General features: G+C 41.0%; 1 protein-coding gene across 1 annotated transcript; it reads right to left on the bottom strand.

Annotated features, from left to right (window-relative positions):
• Window positions 1-11,140: 11,140 nt before the first annotated feature.
• Window positions 11,141-15,164, bottom strand: LOC138868700 (uncharacterized). Its single transcript, XM_070146267.1, has 9 exons — window positions 14,247-15,164; window positions 13,980-14,117; window positions 13,756-13,807; window positions 13,214-13,301; window positions 13,125-13,161; window positions 12,847-13,002; window positions 12,326-12,609; window positions 11,559-12,130; window positions 11,141-11,280 (listed from the first exon to the last, which is right to left on the bottom strand). Exons 1-9 carry the CDS (start codon window positions 15,162-15,164, stop codon window positions 11,141-11,143), a joined length of 2,385 nt encoding a protein of 794 aa, XP_070002368.1.
• Between the last annotated feature and the right edge of the window lie 1,313 nt (window positions 15,165-16,477).

Below are 16,477 nucleotides of genomic sequence, written 5' to 3'. Positions count from 1 at the left end.
AAGATGCCAATACCAATCCATACATAAACTACCCAGAACTGGTGTCACAATTTCACAGACGGTCTAAGAATACTACAAATAAAGGTCCAAAAATAAATACAATACTGTCTCGGAAATACATAAATGAAATAGGATGAAAGGATAGAAGGAAACGCCAAGGCCTGTGGACGCCTGCAGGACTACCTCAGATCTCCGAATGGACTGAAGGCAGCAACTCAAAGCTAAGGTCCGTATGCTCCAGTACCGGGATTTGCACATAGTGTAGAGTATAGTATCAACAGAAAGGGGGAATCATGTTGCGGGGGACAATAAATAGTAACAGAAACCAATAGTTAAATGTAAAGAACACTGTAACTCAATTATCAATAGAAATCAGAAAAATCAAAGATAAGTGCACGGCATCACCCTTCGTACTTTTACTCTCGTCCTCACCATAAAATCAATAAAATCGGCACGGCATCACCCTTCGTGCTTTTACCTCACATAATCATGGCACGGAATGATCATTCGTGCATTAACACTCATATCATGGCATGAAATTGTACATCGTGCGGCACGGCATCACCCTTCGTGCTTTAACACTCTCTCACAAATATCATACACGGCATCACCCTTCGTGCTTTACACTCTTCCTCATAAAAATCATACACGGTATTACCCTTCGTGCTTTACACTCTTCCTCACAAAAATTATACATGGCATCACCATTCGTGCTTTAACACTCTTCCTCACCCAAACAACAATCACAAATCAATAAGGGAAATGGAATTAACAAATTCACAATAAAATCCCGGCAAGGGAACAATAGTACAACAATCATATCCCGGCAAGGAAAACAATATCAAAACAATAACATCCCGGCAAGGGAGATAATATTAAAACAATAATATCCTGATAAGGGAGACAATATCATAATCCTCTTTTCTTTTTCACATTTACTCCACTACTCAATTCACAATTTGAGCTAATGCTCTATAAGGTTCAATTGTTAATTCATACTTCCACAAATCATTTTACAACTTGAGTCAATGCTCTTCAATGTTCAAATACCAATATTACTTCCACAAGTCTTGCTCAACAACATAAATTATCACATAAGGCATGAATAATACAAACTGAGTCACATTAATCATAGTATAAGACTCACGGGCATCCTTTACACCAACGTATAGATACTCGTCACCATGCCTATACGTCGTACTCATAACTAACACATAGCAAATAGGATACAACTCCTAATCCCTCAAGCTAAGGTTAGACCAAAAACTTACCTCGATGCCACGAACACAATTCAAGCTTCAACTATCGCTTTACCTCTTGATTCCACTACCAATTCGCTTGTATTTAGCCACAAGTTACTTAACTATATCAATAAATGCTAAATGAATCAATTCTAATGCATAAAAATAGTTTTTCTAAAGTTATTCCCAAAAGGTCATAAATCGACCCCGGGCCCACATGGTTAAAACCCGAGGTTCGAACCAAAACCCGATTACTCATTCACCCACGAACCCAAATATATAATTTATTTTGAAATCGGACCTCAAATCGAGGTCCAAATCCCCAAAATTTGAAAAACCTAGGTTCTACCCAAAACACCAAATTTCCCCCAAGAAAACCCTTGATTTTGAGTTGAAATCATGTGAAAAGATGTTAAAGATTAATGAAAACGAGTTAGAAATGACTTACAATCGATTTGGAAGAGTACTTATCTTTGAAAAATTGCCCAAAGGTATTTAGGTTTTGAAAAGGTTTGAAAAATGAAAGATTTTCGGCTAAGTTATGAATTTGCAGGTCGCATATGTAGCAATTGCAACCAGGGTTCGCAATTGCGAACCCCTTCAAAACCTGCTAACTTCACAAATGCGAAAATTTTGTCGCATTTGCGAGGGACCCTTCGCAAATGCGATATCGCATTTGCGATACAAAAGTCGCATTTGCTACCAAGGCAGCCCGAGTCAATTTTCGCATTTGCGATACTTTCTCGCATTTGCGAGCTCGAAGCCTGCAGACCTGCAACATACCAGCAATTTCCTAAGTCCAAATTTCACTCTGTGGCCTATCCAAATCTCACCCGAGCCCTCGGAGCTCCAAACCAAACATGCACACTAACCTAAAAATATCATACGGACTTGCTTGTGCAATCAAATCATCAAAATAACATCAACAACTATGAATTTAGCATCAAAATCAAAGAAAATCTCAAGAACTTTCAAAGTTTCAAATTTTACAACTAAGGTTCCGAATCACGTCATATGACCTCCGTTTCTTACCAAATTTCACATGCTCAACTCAAATCACATATGAGACCTGTACCGGGCTCCAGAACCAATACGGGCCCGATACTATTAAATTCAAACATATTTTATTTCCAAAAACTCATATATCTTCCAAAAAATAATTTTCTTTAAAAATTCATTTCTCGGGCTTGGGACCTCAAAATTCGATTCCGGGCATACGCCCAAGTCCCATATTTTCCTACGGACCCTCCGGGACCGTCAAATCATGGATCCGGGTCCGTTTACCCAAAATGTTGACCGAAGTCAACTTAAATTCATTTTAAAAGCAAAATTTATCATTTTTCACATATTTTCACATAATGGTATTCCGAATACGCGCCTGGACTGTACAGGCAAATCAAGGTAAGACGGAAAGAGGTTTTTAAGACCTCAGAACATAGAATTTATTTCTAAAACAAGTGATGACCTTTTGGGTCATCACATTCTCCACCTCTAAAACAATCTTCGTCCTCGAACGGACATAAGAAGGAAGTATTTGAGTCAGAGAAAAGATGGGGATAACGGCTCCGCATATCAGACTCGGACTCCTAGATCGACGTCTCAACAGGATGACCTCTCCACTGAACACGAACAGAAGGGAAACTCTTCGATCTCAACTGACGAACCTGTCGGTCTAGAATAGCTACCGGCTCCTCCTCATAGGACAAGTCCTTGTGCAACTGGACAGTGCTGAAATCTAACACGTAAGATGGATCGTTGTGATACTTCCGGAGCATGGACACATGAAACACTGGATGTACGGCTGATAAGCTCGGTGGCAAGGCAAGTCTGTAAGCCACCTCTCCCACTCGATCAAGAATCTCAAACGGGCCAATGAACCTAGGGCTAAGCTTGCCCCTCTTCCCAAATCTCATCATGCTCTTCATAGGAGACACCCGAAGCAACACCCGCTCACCAACCATGAATGCCAAATCACGAACCTTACGGTCGGCATAACTCTTTTGCCTGGACTGAGCTGTAAGAAGACTATCCTGAATAGTCCTGACCTTGTCCCAGGCATCCTGTTCTAGATCCGTACCCAACAACCGAGCCTCTTCCGGATCAAACCATCCAACCGGCGACCGACACCGCCTACCATATAAAGCCTCATAAGGAGTCATCTAGATGCTCGACTGGTAGCTGTTGTTGTAGGCAAACTCTGCTAAAGGCAAAAACTGATCCCATGAGCCTCCAAAGTCAATGACATAAGCTCGAAGCATATCCTCCAAAATCTGAATAGTACGCTCGGACTGCCTGTCCGTCTGAGGATGAAATGTTGTGCTCAACTCGATTCATGTGCCCAACTCACGCTGAACTGCTCTCCAGAAATGTGAGGTAAACTACGTACCTCGGTCTAAAATTATAAACACGAGCATACCATGAAGACGAACAATCTCCTGGATATAGATCTCAGCTAACCTCTCGGAAGAATAGGAGACTGCCACCGGAATGAAATGTGCTAACTTGGTCAGCCTATCAACAATAACCCACACTGCATCGAACTTCCTCTGAGTCTGCGGGAGTCCAACAATGAAGTCCATAGTGATATGCTCCCACTTCCACTCAGGAATCTCAATCTTCTGGAACAAACCACAAGGTCTCTGATGCTCGTACTTAACCTACTGACAATTCAAACACAAAGCCACATATGCAATAATGTCCTTCTTCATCCTCCTCCACCAATAATGTTGCCGCAAATCCTGATACATCTTAGCGGCGCCCGGATGAATAGAGTACCGGGAACTATGGACCTCCTCTAGAATCAACTCTCGAAGTCCATCCACATTAGGCACACAAATTCGACCCTGCAACCTCAAAACTCCATCATCTCCTAATGTAACCTGCTTGGCACCTCCCTGCTGCACCGTGTACCTAAGGACACAAATGAGGGTCATCATACTGTCGATCTCGGATACGCTCCAATAAAGAAGAACGAGCGACTATGCAAGCTAATACACGGCTGGGCTCAGAAATATCCAACCTCACGAACTGATTGGCCAAAGCCTGAACATCTAAATCAAGCGGTCTCTCACCAACCGGAATATAAGCAAGACTGCCCATACTAGCTGACTTCCTACTCAAAGCATTGGCCACCACATTGGCCTTTCCCGGATGATATAAGATGGTGATATCATAGTCTTTCAACAGCTCCAACCACCTTCTCTGCCTCAAATTTAGCTCCTTCTGCTTGAACAAGTACTGCAGACTTTTGTGATCTGTGAACACCTCACATGACATGCCATATAGATAATTCCTCCAAATCTTCAACGCGTGAACAATGGCTACTAACTCCAAATCATGAACTGGATAATTCTTCTCATGAATCTTCAACTGCCGTGAAGCATAAGAAATGACCTTGCCATCCTGCATCAACACCGTACCAAGTACAATACGAGATGCATCACAATAAACTGTATGTGGCCCTGAACCTGTAGGCAAAACAAACACTGGCGCTGTAGTCAAAGCTGTCTTGAGCTTCTGAAAGCTCACCTCATACTCGTTCGACCACTTGAACTGGGCACCCTTCTGGGTCAACCAGGTCATCGGGGCTGCAATAGATGAAAACCCATCCACAAACCGATGATAACAGCCTGCCAAACCCAAGAAACTCCGGATCTCTGTAGCCGATACGGGTCTAGGCCAGTCCTTGACTGCCTCTATCTTCTTTGGATCTACCTGAATACCCTCTACTGAACAACATGACCTAAGAAAGCAATTGAACCCAACCAGAACTAACACTTCGAAAACTTAACATACAACTGACTATCTCTCAAAGTCTGGATAACCACTCTCAGATACTGCTCATGCTCCTCCCGGCTGCGGGAATAGATCAAAATATCATCAATGAAGACTATCACAAATGAATCCAAGTAAGGCTTGAACACTTGGTTCATAAAATCCAAAAAAGCTGTTTGGGCATTTGTCAACCCGAATGACATCACCAAGAACTCATAATGCCCGTACCGAGTGCGAAAAGCTGTCTTAGGGACATCGGATGCCCTAATCCTCAATTGATGGTAGCCAGATCTCAAGTCAATCTTCGAAAATACCTTGGCACCCTGAAGTTGATCAACAAATCATCAATCGTCGGCAATGGATACTTATTTTTGATTGTAATCTTGTTCAACTGCCGGTAATCTATACACATCCTCATCGATCCATCCTTCTTCTTGACAAACAACACCGGCGCACCCAAAGGCGAGACACTAGGCCTAATGAAGCACTTATCAAGCAAGTCTTGCAACTGCTACATCAACTCTTTCAACTCAGGCGGGGCCATACGATACAGCAAGATAGAAATGGGCTGGGTGCCCGGGGCCAAATCAATGCAGAAGTCAATATCCCTGTCGGGTGGCATCCTCAGCAGGTCTGAAGAAAATACCTCAGGAAACTCACAAACAACAGGCACAGAATTCATAGAAGGAGCCTCAGCGCTAGAATTACGAAAATATGCCAAATAGGCCAAACACCCCTTCTCGACCATACGCCAAGCCTTCATATATGAGATAACACTACGGGTAGAATGACTAGGAGTCCCTCTCTACTCTAAACGAGGCAACCCCAGCAAGGCTAAGGTCACAGTCTTTGCATGACAATCCAAGATAGTGTGGTAAGGTGATAACTAGTTCATCCCCAATATGACATCAAAATCAACCATGCCAAGAGGTAACAAATCTACTCGAGTCTCAAGACCCCCAATCACAACTATACATGAACGATGGACATGATCTACCATAGTAGAATCACCCACCGATGTAGACATATATACAAGAGCACTCAAAGAATCACTAGGCATGACCAGATACGATGCAAAAAAAGATGATACATAGGAGTACGTAAATCCTGGATCAAATAGAACTGAAGCATCTCTACTATAAACCAGAATAGTACCTGTGATAACTGCATCGGAAGCCTCAGCCTCAGGCCTGGCTGGAAGAGCATAACATCGGGGTTGGGGCCCACCACTCTGAACTACATCTCTAGGATGGCCTGCTGCTGGTTGGCCTCCACCTCTAGCGGCCTGACCTCTACCTCTAATACCTCTACCTCCACCTCTAGCACCTCTACCTCCACCTCTAGCTGGCTGAGTGGGTTGTGGAACACTCGGTGCCTGACCATGGCATGGAAACCCTAATGCTGAGAGCTGCTCGATGCTCAAGGGCAAAATCTAGTAATATGGCCCATATCACCACAAGTATAACAAGCCATCGGCTGTTGAGACTGCTGACCCTGATGACCTGAATAACCACCCCGAACACTCTGGAGCAGCGGTGCATTGATAGGAGCTGGTGGTGCACTGTAGGACTGCTGATCAGAATACTGCATATGAGAACCACGGCCACCTGAAGCACCGTGAGAAACCTGAAGTGCTGACTGAAAAGGCCTAGAAGGATGGCCTCTACCATACGAATCCCTGCCTCCAGACGAGGCGCCACTAAATCTTCCTGAATGACGAGGCCTCTTGTCATACCCCTGACTACCCCTCTATGATAGAACCATCTCAACCCTCCTGGCCACATTGGCCGCATCCTAAAAGGAAATCTTGCTCCCCATCTCCTTAGCCATCTAAAGTCGAATAGGCTAAATAAGTCCCTCAATGAACCTCCTCTCTCTATCTCTCTCAGTGGGAAGTATAAGAAGAGCATGACTGGCCAAATCAATAAACCTGGTCTCGTACTGAGTAACAGTCATAGAACCCTGCTGGAGACGCTTAAACTGCCTCCGATAGGTCTCCCTCTGAATGATAGGGAGAAACTTCTCCAAAAATAGCTGAGAAAATTGCTCCCAAGTCAAAGCAGGTGACCCGGCTGGTCTAGCCAAACAATAATCTCTCCACCAAGTCTTGGCGGATCCAGATAAGCAAAAAACAACAAAATTGACCTCATTGGTCTCCACTATCTCAATGTTCCTGAGAACCTCATGACAGTTATCTAAATAATCCTGGGAATCCTCAGAAGATGCACCGTTGGAAGTGGTAGTAAAGAGCATGGTGAACCTGTCCAATCTCCACAAGGCATCAACAGACATATATGCTCCATCACCGGTTTGAGCTACCACACTCGGCTAAACTGCTCTAACTAGTTGAGCTGCTGGAGTCTGAAACTGGGAGCCATCTGCTCATGAGTGCGGGTAGCAGGAGTTTGGGCTCATCATCCAACCTAAGAGACGGCTGGTGCTATAGGAAGTAAGCCTGGCCAGGTGACACTATCCATAAGGCCTACTAGACGGACCAGAGCATCCTGGAGTACTAGGGCAGCAATGAACCCCTTTGGGACCTGAGTTGGGCCCACCGGAACTGCCTGGGACGGAACCTCATCATCAAACTCAACTTGAGGCTATGCCACTGGTGCTGCTGCTTTGGGCTGAGCTCTTTCCTTACCTCGGCCTCTCCCTCTGCCCCTCGTGGGAGCTGCTACTGGGGGCTCAGGCTGCTGATCACTGGATGAGGAAGCGCGTGTTCTCGCCATCTGCAAAAGAACAGAGTAGAAATTCAATTAGCATTGAGAAACCAAACCGCACGACATGAAAGAATAGATGTGAAGTTTTTCCTAACTCTGTAGCCTCTAGGGGATAAATACAGACGTCTCTGTACCGATTCCTCAAACATTACTAAGCTTGTCCGTGAATTGTGAGACCTATGTAACCAAGAGCTCTGATACCAACTTGTCACAACCCGAATTTCCCACCCTCGGGAGTCGTGATGGCGCCTACTAGTGAAAGCTAGGCAAGCCGGCCATTTGAATAATTTACCTTTTTCCCATTTTAATCCTTTAACAATTAATAACCAACATTAGATAAACATCGGAATTTAATAAGCGGAAGACTAAAATGTAATATTTTAATAAAGATGCCAATACCAATCCATACATAAACTACCCAAAACTAGTGTCACAATTTCACAGACGGTCTAAGAATACTACAAATAAAGGTCCGAAAAATAAATACAATACTGTCTCGGAAATACATAAATGAAACAGGATGAAAGGATAGAAAGAGACACCAAGGTCTGCTGACGCCTGCAGGACTACCTCAGATCTCCAAATGGACTGAAGGCAGCAACCCAAAGCTAAGGTCTGTATGCTCTGGTACTGAGATCTGCACACAGTGCAGAGTATAGTATCAGCACAACCGACCCCATGTGTTGGTAAGTGCCTAGCCGAACCTCGGTGAAGTAGTGACGATGCTAGGACCGGACTACCAAATAAACCTATGCAATTAAATCATATACAGTGGAAAATAAAAGCAAAACTTGATAATTAAAGATAGGAATGGGGAATCATGCTGTGGGGGATAACAAATAGCAATAGAAACCAACAGTTAAATGTAAAGAACACCGTAACTCAATTATCAATAGAAATCAGGAAAATCAAATACAAGTGCACGACATCACCCTTCGTGCTTTTACTCTCGTCCTCACCATAAAATCAATAAAATCGGCACAGCATCACCCTTCATGCTTTTACCTCACATAATCATGGCACGGAATGATCCTTCGTGCATTAACACTCATATCATGGCACAGAATTGTACATCGTGCGGCACGACATCACCCTTCATACTTTAACACTCTCTCACAAATATCATACACGACATCACCCTTCGTGCTTTACACTCTTCCTCACAAAAATCATACACGGCATTACCCTTCGTGCTTTAACACTCTTACTCACCCAAACAACAATCACAAAGCAACAAGGGCAAGGGAATCAACAAATTCACAATAAAATACCGGCAAGGGAACAATAGTACAACAATCATATCCCGGCAAAGAAAAAATATCAAAACAATAACATCCCGGCAAGGGAGTTAACATTAAAATAACAATATCCCGGCAAGGGAGACAATATCATAATCCTCTTTTCTTTTTCACATTTACTTCACAACTCAATTCACAATTTGATCCAATGCTCTATAAGGTTCAATTGCTAATTTATACTTCAACAAATCGTTTTACAACTTGACCCAATGCTCATCAATGTTCAAATACCAATATTACTTCCACAAGCCTTGCTCAACAATATAAATCATCACATAAGGTATGAACAATACAAACGGAGTCACATTAATCATAGTATAAGACTCACGGGCACGCTTGACACCAACGTATATATAATCGTCACCATGCCTATACATCGTACTCACAACTAACATATAGCAAATAGGACACAACTCCTAATCCCTCAAGCTAAGTTAGATCAAACACTTACCTCGATGCCACGAACACAATTCAAACCTCAACTATCGCTTTACCTCTTGATTTCACCACCAATTCGCTTGTATCTAGCCACAAGTTACTTAACTATATCAATAAATGCTAAATAAATCAATTCTAATGCATGAAAATAGGTTTTCTAAAGTTTTTCTCAAAAAGTCAAAAATTGACCCCGGGCCCACATGGTCAAAACCTAAGGTTCAAACCAAAACCCAATTACTCATTCACCCACGAACCCAAATATATAATTTATTTTGAAATCGGACCTCAAATCGATGTCCAAATCCCCAAATCTGAAAAAATCTAGGTTCTACCCAAAACACCCAATTTCCCCATGAAAACCCTTGATTTTGAGTTGAAATCATGTGAAAAGATGTTAGAGATTAATAAAAACGAGTTAGAAATGACTTACAATTGATTTGGAAGAGTATTTGTCTTTGAAAAATTGCCCAAAGGTGTTTAGGTTTTGAAAAGGTTTGAAAATGAAAGATTTTCGGCTAAGTTATGAATTTGCAGGTCGCAGATGTCACAATTGCGACCAGGGTTCGCAATTGCGAATCCCTTCAAAACCTGCTAACTTCGCAAATGTGAAGATTTTGTCACATTTACGACCCAGTGCAATTCCAGTCACCTTCGCATTTGCGAGGGACCCTTCGCAAATGCGATATCGCATTTGCGATGAAAAAGTCGCATTTGCGACCAAGGCAGCCCAAGTCAGCTTTCACATTTGCGATAATTTCTCGCATTTGTGAGTCAGGCTTAGCAAATGAAAAACCTGTAGACCTGCAACATACCAACAATTTCCTAAGTCCAAATTACACTCCGTTGCCTATCCAAAACTCACCCGAGCCCTCGGGGCTCCAAAGCAAATATGCACACTAACCTAAATATATCATACAGACTTGCTTGTGCAATCAAATCATCAAAATAACATTAACAACTATGAATTTATCATCAAAATAAAAAAAAAACTCAAGAACTTTCAAATTTTACAACTAAGGTTCTGAATCACGTCATATGACCTCCGTTTCTTACCAAATTTCACAGGCTTAACTTAAATCACATATAAGACTTGTACCGGGCTCTGGAACCAAAATATGAGCCCGATACCATCAAATTCAAACATATTTTATTTCCAAAAACTCATATATCTTCCAGAAAATAATTTTCTTTAAAAATTCATTTCTCGTGCTTGGGACCTCAGAATTCGATTTTGGGCATATGCCCAAGTCCTATATTTTCCTACGGACCCTCCGGGACCGTCAAATCATGGGCCCGAGTCCGTTTACCCAAAATATTGACCGAAGTCAACTTAATTTCATTTTAAAAGCAAAATTTATCATTTTTCATAGATTTTCACATAATGGCTTTCCAGATACGCGGCCGGACTACGGACGCAAATCGAGGTGAGACAAAAAGAGGATTTTAAGACCTTGAAACACAGAATTTATTTCTAAAACAAGTGATGACCTTTTGGGTCATCACAAAATGATACAAGCATGTGTTTTTACAAAGTGTAGAGTGTATTTATACTTCTACAGTATAACTAACTCCTAATTACTGTACTAACTAACTTCTAACTATACTTACATAGTTAACTACAATTAACTTATCTGCTTGGTTCATTAGCTCTAGTTAACACTCCCCCTCAAGCTGATGGTTTATACACATTCTTCACTCCTAATTTGTTCAGCAGTTGATCATGTTGAAACTTCTCCAAACTATTTGTAAGTAGATCTGGTAGTTGGTCTTTAGTATGCACGTACTCTGCCTTTACATACTTTTTCTCTAACAAAATGACAATCAATGTCAATATGTTTAGTACTTTCATGGAAGATAGGGTTGGATGCTATTTGTATAGCAGCCTTGCTGTCACATATCAAACTTATAGGCTATTGAATCTTCACTCCAAGTTCCTTGAATATCCCTATCATCCAGGTGACTTTTGTTGCACATGAATCCATACTCCTAAACTCAGCCTCAGCTGAACTTCCGGACACAATCATTTGTTTCTTTGACTTTCAAGACACCAATGCATTTCCAAATTTGACCAAGTACCCAGTTACTGATCTCCTTGACTCTAAAAGACCCCCAATTAGAGTCACAGTAAGCAATCAGCTTGTCTATACTTTCTGCAGGCATAAGTAGCCCCAGGCCTGGTGCGATGTATCTGACTACTTTGAGAGCAGCTTCCATGTGTGACACCTTGGGACAATGCATATACTGACTTAGAACCTGCACTGCAAAAGCAATGTCTGGTCTGGTCATGGTAAGATATAACAACCTTCCAACAAGCCTTTGGTAACAACTAGGATTTTTGAGCTCCTGATCACCTTCTTGTTTGAAGTTCTGAATGCACTTGTCATACTTTACAGATGTGAATTTTTGATTCAACTCCAATGGTGTACCAGAAGGCTTTGCTCCACCTAAACCTGTTTCAGATATCAACTCAAGTGCATACTTTCTTTGACACATAAGAATTCTTTCCTTTGATCTGGCAAACTCAATTCCAAGGAAGAATTTCAACTCCCATAAGTCCTTCATCTTGAACTTCTTCTGAAACTTTGCGCTGGTGTCATAAAGTGACTTATCATTGTTCCATGTGATTATCAAGTCATCCACATACACAAAATGATAACTGTGTCACCATTGGCTTTTCCAATGAACAATGAATAGTCATAATGACTTTGTTTGAACCCCATCTGCAGAAGCACCTTTATCAACTTCATGTTCCACTGTCTTGGTGCTTGTTTAAGACCCTATAATGACTTGTGAAATTTGAAAACCTTCTTAGTCTCCCCTGGCTTGCAAACCTTATGGAATGTGCATATACACTTCTTCAACCAAATCACCATTTAGGAATGCATTATGAACATCCATCTGGTAAATCATCCAATGCTGAGATGCAGCAAGAGCCACAATGGACCTAACTGTAACCATTTTAGCCACAGGGGAGAAGGTTTCACTATAGTCTAAACCTTCCTTTTGACTGTAGCCTTTGGCAACCAGTCTGGCCTTGTATCTTTCAACTACTTCTGAAGCCTTGTACTTAATTTTGAATATCCACCTGCAACCTATAGGAGTTTTGCTAGGATGTGCTCCAGGTTTTGTTTTCCTCTAGGGTTGCAATCTCCAACATCATAGCCTCTACCCATTGAGGATTAGTGACTGCCTTATTAAAGGACTGAGGTTCAGAACCAGCTGAATGAGCTACCAAAACTCTACTATATGAGGGAGTGATGTGGGAATAGCTAACATAAGTAGAGATGGAAAGGAACACTGAGCAGCTTGGGATTGCACCACATAATCTTGCATCCAGATGGGAGGTTTGCTGGTCCTGGATGGTTTTCTGACCTGAATAGGAACAACATCAGGTAAGGTAGCCACTGCACTAGGTGTTGCAGCATCAAGATCAGCCTTAAGGGGAGTATCACCAGGAACTGCATTATCTGTGATATCACCTTCAGGATTTGGATGGTAGTAAGGAGTGGACACATGAGAAGGCTTCTTCTAAGATGTAGAACTAGACTCATGTGAAGGAACACCAACTTCAGGTGAGAAATATGCAGCAGAGATCCTAGGATATGCACTAGTTGGTGATAGTAGATACAATATAGGAAAAATAGTGCTACCTGAAGATGACACATGCTTGAAAAGAAAAATGCCTTCCTGAAAAATAACATTTTTGTTAACAAAGAAAGACTTAACATTCAAGTCATACAAAACATATCCCTTTTGAGAAGAAGAGTAGCCAAGGAAGGCAGCAGAAATAGCTCTTGATGAGAACTTGTCAACAATGCTAGGGCATGCTGCATAACACAAACAACCAAAAACCTTCAAGTGTTGTAGAGAAGGAGGATGTAAGTAAAGCAACTCAAATAGTGATTTGTATCCAAGTGTTCTAGAGGGTAGTCTGTTGATGAGGTAGACTGTTGTGATAACATATTCACCCCAAAACCTTAGAGGTATAGCTCCTTGAAATCTGAGAGACCTGGCCATGTCTAGAATTGTTCTGTGTTTTCTCTCAACAATTCTATTTTGTTGAGATGTGTAGACACATGAACTCTGATGAAATATATCGAGATTGGAAAGAAATTGTTTAAACTCATTACCATTATCAGTCCTTAAGACTTTTATAGGAGCTGAAAAATTTTCTTTATTTGAGTTGGAAAGTCTCTTAGTACAACTATAACTTCTGACTTGAAGTTGAGCAAAAAAATACAAGTGTATTTGGTATAGTCATCAACTACCGTAACAAAGTACCTCTTACCACTATGTGAGGGAACCCTATATGGCCTCCAGATATCACAATGCACTAAGTCAAATGCAGATTTAGACACTAAGATACTTAAAGGGAAAGATAGTTTAGACTGTTTAGCAACTAGACATACAGGACAATATTGAGTTCCTTTCTTTAGGGAACTAAGAGCATATAACTTCCTTATTATATCAATAGGAGTATGTCCTAGCCTCCTATGTCATACTACTTTAGAATCAGTTAAGATGGTTGTGTGAACATACTTATTGATTGGTGTTGCTGTAGAATTCTGTGATAGTCCTCCTTGAAGTATGTATAAGCCATGCTCCTCCTTACCAATCCCATTCACCTGACCACTGTAGAGATCCTAGAAAATACAGAAGTCAGGGAAGGCAGCCATGCATTGAAGTTCTTTGGTGAGTTGAGATACTGAGAGTAGGTTGTATTTAAAATCTGGAATGCGCAGCACATTAGAAATGTTGTTATTTCTAAGTACTGAGGAGGTTCCTTTATGTGATACATATACTACATTGCCAGTAGGTAATTGGACCTTGCACTTCTTTGAACTAGGAATGGACTGACAAGAAGTAAGAGCATCAAGTTGAGAAGTCATATGATTTGAGGCTCCTGTGTCTATAATCCAGTTTTGCTTGAGAAAGTTGGATATTAGAGTAATTAGAGTACCTGCAGCAGCTAACTTGCTGGATGATTCTGGACCCTCTTCATTCTCTTTGGCTAGCATCTGAAGTATTTGTTGATACTGCTCTTTGGTGAAGAAAGGAGCAGCAGGACTATTGTTAGGAGTGGTCTGAGCAAACTGAGGCATGTAGGCATGCTGAACCTGCTGTATTCCTGATTGAGTTCCATAAGAACCTTGTTGATTGCCAGTTTCATCAGCATTTGGAAACACTAAACCACTCACATTATTTGTATACACTCCAGAGTTCTGCCCTTTCTTCTTTCCCTTGGAGTCTGATGGATAGCCATGAAGTTTGTAGCGATTCTCCTTTATGTGCCCCTTGTAATGACAAAATTCACATTGCACTTGATTCTTTATAAACTTGAAGTATCCACCTGTACTTGTTGAGTTTTTACTACGATAGAACACAACTCCTTCTATGCCTTCAGTAGTGTGATTAGTCTGAGTGAAATTAGCCAGACTCCTTTGGCTCTCTTGATCAATCAGTAGTGAGTAGGCTTTGTTGATGCTAGGAATTGGATATATCATCATGATCTGACTCCTTGACTTTGAGTAGGACTCATTCAATCCTATCAGAAACTGTAGTAGCCTGTGATACTCAAAGTGTTGGGCATATTTCTTTGATTCAGAACAAAGACAACCATGACAGGGCATTAATGCATCAAACTCATCCCAAAAGTCTCTCAGCTTGAAGAAGTAGTCAGTAACAGACATGTTACCTTGACTGAGGTTATGAATTTCTCTATGAAGATACAAAATCCTAGATCCATTTACCTTGTTAAATCTCTCCTTTAAGTCTTCCCAAACCTTTTGAGCATTAGAAGCATATACTCACTACTAAGTAAACCTGACTTTTCAACATTCATTATCCATGAGAGAACTACATCATTTACTTTCTCCCATTGATCATGAAGTTCAGGTTCAAATTTAAACTTAAGAAATCGATCATCTACAAAGCCTAACTTACTCTTCCCTAACAGACAAATCCTTATAGACCTACTCCATATTGCGTAGTTATCTGAACCGGTAAGTTGAAGAGAAATCAGAGTACTACCTGGAGTGTCTGTTGGTTGAAGGAAGAGTGGATGATTGTGGTCAATTTAAGGAAACACAGTTTGTGTCGGCTGCATTATTGACAATACCGGGAATTGTAGTTGCTGGAAGTGAAGTTTCTTCTCCAATCGCCATTTTTAGCTGCTTCTTCAAGAGTAAACCCTAGGCTTTCAGCTACACGCTACAATTGGATAGTTTACCACATAATTGTGAATTGAAGTAAAGAGAGGAAGGACTAGCTTGAGAGATGTCTTCGATTCACTCCGGTGGCTCTGGTACCATGTTAGCTGCCATAAATCTGGAGATCGAGCTTGAGGAAGAAGACGTGCAGATGAAGGACACACTCAAAAGAAACAACTTTCTGTATTTAGAAGAAGAAGGAAATGATACAAGCATGTGTTTTTACAGAGTGTATAATGTATTTATACTTCTACAGTATAACTAACTCCTAATTACTGTACTAACTAACTTCTAACTATAGTTACATAGTTAACTACAATTAACTTATCATCTTGGTTCATTAGCTCTAGTTAACAAAAGGAATATGAGAGTGTGAATCACCAGCTTCATCACTATTTAGCAATAATCGATCTCTGGAGTAAGTTATTTTTAAAGTTTGGACTAGCTTAGGTCATGCCTATCAACACTAAGAAAGCATATGAGCACTGGTGCCCTTGGAAAGTTGATAAAATCCGTCAAGAAGATCTAAAAAATGGTGTATGCTTGTATTTTTTGTACATTTAGATATAAAAGAATTGCATATATGTTGATGAAATCTCAACTTCTAGTCACTCTTTTGTATTTTTGTATTGGCTTAGCATTTTGTAAATAAGCAGACACAATCATTTTCTTTGTATTTTGCTCATGCAGCTTGCTGCTTTAACAAAATTATTTTACCTCGTAAAAAGGTATTTTTAACTTTTTTTAATTATACGTGTCATTTATTAATTTGTTAGTTCTGCATGTTATGAAGA

The sequence above is a fragment of the Nicotiana sylvestris genome, chromosome 5 (genome assembly GCF_000393655.2).
Source record: "Nicotiana sylvestris chromosome 5, ASM39365v2, whole genome shotgun sequence".
Classification (NCBI taxonomy): domain Eukaryota; kingdom Viridiplantae; phylum Streptophyta; class Magnoliopsida; order Solanales; family Solanaceae; genus Nicotiana; species Nicotiana sylvestris.
The sequence above is the reverse complement of the archived record's forward strand: the minus strand, read 5'-3'. Positions and strand labels throughout refer to the sequence as shown.

Excerpts from the sequence above, each read along its gene's own strand:
- LOC138868700 (XM_070146267.1), bottom strand. The coding sequence starts at position 15,164 with ATGTCTGTTACTGACTACTTCTTCAAGCTGAGAGACTTTTGGGATGAG. Across the intron at positions 13,808-13,979 it reads CCATCTTAACTGATTCTAAA|TGCATTGTGATATCTGGAGG; the intron begins GTAGTATGACAT and ends CATTTGACTTAG. Across the intron at positions 11,281-11,558 it reads TTTTAGAGTCAAGGAGATCA|AGAAAAAGTATGTAAAGGCA; the intron begins GTAACTGGGTAC and ends TCATTTTGTTAG.